This window comes from Barbus barbus (assembly GCF_936440315.1).
Source record: "Barbus barbus genome assembly, chromosome: 36".
Classification (NCBI taxonomy): Eukaryota; Metazoa; Chordata; class Actinopteri; order Cypriniformes; family Cyprinidae; genus Barbus; species Barbus barbus.
In genome coordinates this window covers 4,152,084-4,158,404 of record NC_136714.1, presented here as the reverse complement: position 1 = coordinate 4,158,404, position 6,321 = coordinate 4,152,084, and the positions used below count along the sequence as shown (strand labels likewise).

At 38.4% G+C, this 6,321-nt stretch overlaps 1 protein-coding gene across 1 annotated transcript; it reads right to left on the bottom strand.

Moving 5' to 3' along the window:
* Window positions 1–474: 474 nt before the first annotated feature.
* Window positions 475–4,235, bottom strand: LOC306856231 (biorientation of chromosomes in cell division protein 1-like). Its single transcript, XM_079395376.1, has 5 exons — window positions 4,159–4,235; window positions 3,897–4,045; window positions 2,626–2,750; window positions 2,115–2,317; window positions 475–1,931 (listed from the first exon to the last, which is right to left on the bottom strand). The coding sequence occupies exons 2-4, from the start codon at window positions 4,023–4,025 to the stop codon at window positions 2,116–2,118; spliced, it is 456 nt and encodes a 151-aa protein (XP_079251502.1). The 5' UTR covers window positions 4,026–4,045; window positions 4,159–4,235; the 3' UTR covers window positions 475–1,931; window position 2,115.
* Between the last annotated feature and the right edge of the window lie 2,086 nt (window positions 4,236–6,321).

Sequence of the window (6,321 nt, the reverse complement as noted above, 5' to 3'; positions counted from 1 at the left end):
TTTAATTATCTGGACACTCTTTCCATACAACGAACATGAAAGGGAAATGGGTATGAAAAGCTCCAATATGACAAAAACTGCACCATTAAAGTATATACCATATGATTTGTGTGCTATATGATAGCTTTTTGAGACAATCAAATGTATGTAGCCCATGCCACAGCTCTCAAACCAAATATGACAATGAAGCAAGCTAGAACAAATGGTGTTTTGCATCCGAGATGTTTAGATGGGACGATTTTCAGTGAATAACAGTACATTTAATTTTGTTCATCACATAAAACTATTGTGTGACTTCATAATACATGAAATGACGTACATGGGCCACCTTTATGGTGCTTTCTTTCATTTTGGAACTTGACAGCCCCAGACTCCATTCACTTTCATTGGACAGAATGTGCTTCAAAAATTCACCTTTTATTTGATACAGAAACATAAAGGCATATAAATAATGTTTTTTTTTTTTTTTTTTTTCAATAAAATACCTGCTTAATGATCACCAAACACAGTAAAACCACACCCCCTACTGGCCTTAATCCTATGCTTCTTAAAATTGTGAAGGTGAACACATGGGTTTGGATGTTTGGCAGGCTCTGCTAGGAGCTTGCTGACAGCTCGGCACAGTCCCTCAATTCCCATTGTGGCTTTCAAATGAGAGCAGGATCAGGTTTCATCAGATGGGGAGGAACTACAGCAAAGCATCTTAATAGGCATGAGTGGACGCTGGGTTCAGGGCAGAGTCGGCAGTAACACTGCCAAGACCGGCGCTGGAAATATGAGCTTGCACCTGGGCTATTACGGAGAACATTTTGCTATCAAGCGCAGCAAATGAGAATCCAGAGTCTGTGGATGGGACATTACAACAACGTGTTGTGCATCCCATTACCGACCATATTTACAATAGAATCAGAACTTGATTTGAATATCCGCAGTTGCACAATTGTAAAACAGTGCCTCAAGAATTTAGATCCAGCGCCTACTGCAAAGAGCTTTACTGCAACAAGAAGCGAATGTCAAAAGACACGTGACCAAAGCTCTTTAGCAATCCGACCAAGCATCTGACAGTACAGCACATTCTCAGAGCAGAGGTGCTGAAAGACAGAAACAAGCTGGAGCGGTCGACCTTTGTCCCAAGCTGGGACATGACGCCTCTCCAGACGCTCTTCTATTACCAAAAAGCTCTTCTCTGGAAGTTCATGCCACGAGGAAGCTGGAGATTTTAAATGCGGCCTCGGGGTCGACAAGCTTTTAGCCCCAAATGGTTTCAATCATGTAACACTGTGCCTGCATGGTACCGAACATGGTGAACTCTAGAGGGGACTCGCTCTAGTTAATATCCATTTGGAATCATAAAATGCTGGTGAAGACCTCCTGTCAAAAATGGCATTGCTAAAAGGAGTCCAGGAGTATGTCGTTATGCAGCAAGTTTCCCACAACAAACTGTAACCTCCTGCAGTAATTCAGGTTTTACAATACCAGAAATGATACAACAAACTTGGCTTTTCATAAAAAGTTACATTTATTGCAGAAACGCTGCTATGAGTCCCATTAGAATATTGCAAGAAATAAATGAGAAGAATTTCACAAATCCAGCTGTATAAAATGGATAATTTCAGTCTGGCTTCAGTCCAAATAAAAAATGTTCAATGTTATTTCGAGATTTATTTTAATTTGGGCAAATCAGCTTCAGTTGTTCTTTAGTGCTAAAAGAACTAAACCAGACTTCAAAAGCATGAGCTGTACAACCTGCTTTCATGTAACATGCTAAACACACACATGCCGTGTAAAAAAACTAAACAAAAACAATCCAACCACCTTAAATTAGTGCAAACTTCCAATATTCCAGTGGCAACTGTTCATCCACTGTAGCCAGGCACAGAAGGACAACTTTTGGTGATCTTCATGTGACAGCAAAAAGTGTATCCTTGTACCTGGAAAATGACGTAGCATTACATGCTGGAAAAAACATTGTGTCATGTTTTTACATGTTGACCTCAACCACAACAATTTCAATATTAGGGGTGCACCAAGTATTATTTTTTGTTTGATTCCAGTACTATATGAGATGATATAAGCATCTTATTTCAACATTTCCTAGCATACATTTATTGTACCTCATTGGGTTTTGGCTGCAGTGTTGCTAGTTGTTTCCTGTTGTTCAGCATCAGGGGCTGAATTTGATGCCCCCTCTTCTTTCTTATCTGTGGCTAGGAAATCATGAATGGCGTTCTCGATGTGTGGCCTGAAGATATGGTTTAATTTAGGGTCCACCACCTGAGTAATGATACGGTCCACCCCTGATTCCAACATCCCTGACCTGCGAGAATAAGCAAATGTTTTCAATAAAAATGGAAACTAAACCAAAAGTTTATTAAATACACTCGTGCAATGCATTAGCTACCCTTCCTTTAACACAATCTCTCTAAAACATCACAAATTTCACACTGCGCCAAAAAGGAATCATTGTGATGTTTAGCAGCCATCGGCGATGGACGATTGCATAGTCTATCGGCCCAACCATAATTCAAAACATTTAAAACAAAACTTACAGTTCAGACTTACAGTATAGCACTGCACAACACAAAGTATACAAAAATGATAAGTGTCCACTGAGTTGATACATACTGAACCACGCTTCGTCTCAAGCCATTCCTCACTTGGTTCTTGTTGATGGACGGACTCCATTCTTGAGTACTGAGATGATTGGACACAAAGTTGTCCACCTTTTGCCGCAGATTTTGAAAAGCTGGCTAGAGAGAGAGAGATGAATTCATGTCAGTTTAAACAAGATCGATAGATAGATAAACGACAGACAGACAAAAGAATAGATAAAGACAGACAGACAGATGATAGACAGACAGACAGACAGACAGACAGGCAGAAAGATAGACAGACAGACAGATAGACACTATCTGTCAGACAGAGAGACAGATAGACAGACAGACAGATGACAGACAGACAGACAGATAGATAGATAGATAGATAGATAAACGACAGACAGACAAAAGAATAGATAAAGACAGACAGATAGATGACAGACAGACAGCCAGATGACAGACAGACAGACAGACACTATCTGTCAGACAGAGAGACAGATAGACAGACAGACAGACAGATAGATGACAGACAGACAGACAGATAGATAGATGACAGACAGATAGATATATAGACAGATAGATGACAGACAGACAGAAAGATGACACAGACAGACAGACAGACAGACAGATAGATATAGATAGATGACAGACAGACAGACAGACAGATAGATAGATGACAGACAGACAGATGACAGACAGACAGATAGATGGATAGATAGATAGACAGACAGACAGATAGATGACAGACAGTCAGACAGATAGATAGATGACAGACAGACAGATAGATAGATAGATAGATAGACAGACAGACAGATGACAGACAGACAGATAGACAGACAGATGACAGACAGACAGACAGATAGATAGACAGACAGATAGATAGACAGATAGATAGATGACTGACACAGACAGACAGATAGATAGATAGATAGATAGATAGATAGATAGATAGACAGACAGATGACAGACAGACAGATAGATAGACAGACAGATGACAGACAGACAGATAGATAGACAGATAGATAGATGACTGACACAGACAGACAGATAGATAGATAGATAGATAGATAGATAGATAGATAGATAGATAGATAGATAAACGACAGACAGAGATAAACGACAGACAGAGATAGAGAGAGAGGCAGAAATACAGACAGATAGTGTTTTAAAACCGAGAGAGTTGCCAAAATAGTCATACTAGACCCTTTAAAGGCGCCTAAGATGCCCAGAAATGCTGTGGGCAGCTCACCAGGTTTTGAGATGTAGGATCAGTTGTTTATATGCACCAGTAAGTCTCACCTTGGTGTCCACGTCTGCCAGACAGTCTCGTCTGAACTCATCAAACAGGCCTCTGTTCTTCAGATGCTGCACTATGAGCGCGATGAGCTGCGGGTCTCCTGAAGGAGCACTGCTGCTGCCCTCTGCCATCAATTATCATCTGCTACCCACTGCCCTCAGTAACAGAGGAACACAAACCTCTCTATCAGCCTTACTACAGATTCTGTCGCGATTGAAGTCTTATATTTAATGCCTGAAATAACATAAACCCAGAAGTTCTTACACGACAACAAAAGTAAATAAAAGCGCTTCCTCGTCTTCTTCTTCTGTTGCTGTATGTAGATGCGTTCCAGCAGACACAGCGCCACCTACAGGACACAGCATTTATTCTTCTTCTTCTTCTTCAATGGTGAATAACTCCTTAGGAGCATTATCGCCACCTACTATACTGGGTGTCAAATTAAACTTACATAGGCGAGGGGCCTTTAATAAAACAAAAAAAGCTCTTCATGCTCCACATTAGAGTACTACCATCCACACATATTATAATCTAGACCCTAAACCTGAGTCGTGTATAAATGTAATTAGTGCTTTGTCCATTAAGCCTTTTTCTAAAATATATTCATGCTTCATTCTCCCCTCCCCATAGGCTACTTAAAGTGACAAAATAATACATCACGAAAAGCACATAACATACATTTTCAGATACACCACACACATCGGAAAACCCATTTTCATGTAAACCCATTAGTGCCAGTGTTGATTTCAGCCCTGTGTGTCCCAGACAGCCGTCTTCTTTCCTATTTCTTCCCTGACAATTTATCCTCCCCGCTGTCTGTGTAATACTATAACACTATCTCCCTGTGCTGCTATTATTTCATCTAATTATTAATTACATTTTTCTTTCAAATCGATTTTGCCTCCTTTTTCCCCACAGGTATTTTAACATCCACCTCCCTCTTGTCTAGTGCTTTTTTTGCTACCGGATACCCCAACATGTGCTCGCACCCAACAACAATACACCATTATTCAGCCTCTTTCAGTCCGTATAAAGATAAATACACTTCTATTACTAAATCTTCTCTGTCAGATTTTGCATGTATTGTCACTATAATATAAATAAATCAATAATATAAAAACAATTGTTATAAAAATACACAAAACATGGGCTTTCAATTTGCAGCTATCAGAAACTCTCTCTCTGTGTGTGTGTGTGTGTGTGTGTGTGTGTTGAACTCTCACAACTGTTAATTACAGTTAATTACAGGCCTGGACAATTAGTTCAATTTGTCCAGAAGTACATTAAAAGGTTTTTAGAAGCTATCTGATCAGTGACAATATTTTTATTGTATTTTTTAATATGTAGATGAAAAGCTTGTGTTATATTATCAGTGCTGGATAGATTACTTACAAATTGGCATCTGTTACTGCTTTCAAATGACATGTTTAAAAATTGTAGTTAATAATCAAGATTACTCTTATTTGGTAATATATTGGTAATATATAGACTACTTTTGGATTACTTTTAGAGTACTTTTGACATAACTGGTCAAAAGAGAATAAAATGTATGACCATTATCCGACATTAGAGAACACACAAATGTGTTGTAAAATGATTGAAATATTAACCTTAAATATTTTAGGTCAAAGGTTTCCGACTGACAAAAGGTTTGGGAACAAATTTGAACATGAACAAAAAAAATGTAAAATTGCATGAATAATTTGTAATCATGAAAAGTAACAAAGTAACTAAACAAGTAAAAGTAACTACTCAGCACTACATTATTTAAAATTAAACAAGATAACCTGCTGATTCTGATTTATATAATTTAATATTCATGAACATGATCACAAATCAAATTAATAAGCCAGACATGATTGTTTACCTCCATACCTCAAAATTATAGAGACTTGTAACCTCTGCTGCGTTCTCAAGAGGGTGGTAGTCCTGTCTGATTTTTATTCTACCCCTGTAGGTCATTTCTGAGTGGTTAAAGTGACATTGTTACAGCTCATCTCAGATTGTAGGCAACTATGGCGACTGTGGAACATTTCTGAAAGGGGCGAATTGTTCTGGCTATTTGAAGGATCATCTGAGTGTGATAATTTTTTATTACAATTGATTAATTGTGATAATGACATGGATTAATGAAAGGCTATCACATAATAATTCATCTCAAATTATCCCATTGTGTAATTGGATGATTTGAAATCATGGAGTCTTTGATGTTTCCTTCAATTGCAGGATGAAACGGTTGCCAAGCAACGACAGAGAGGAACCATGGTGACACTGATGAGGGGAAATGTAACAAATATGTCCCCTGTGGCCCCTCATTAGTGGATGACCATGTGTCTATGTCACTCACAATATTAACAGTGTTAATAATAATAATAGCAACAGATATGTAACACTTGAAGCACATCCACATATTCATGTTTCATTTCA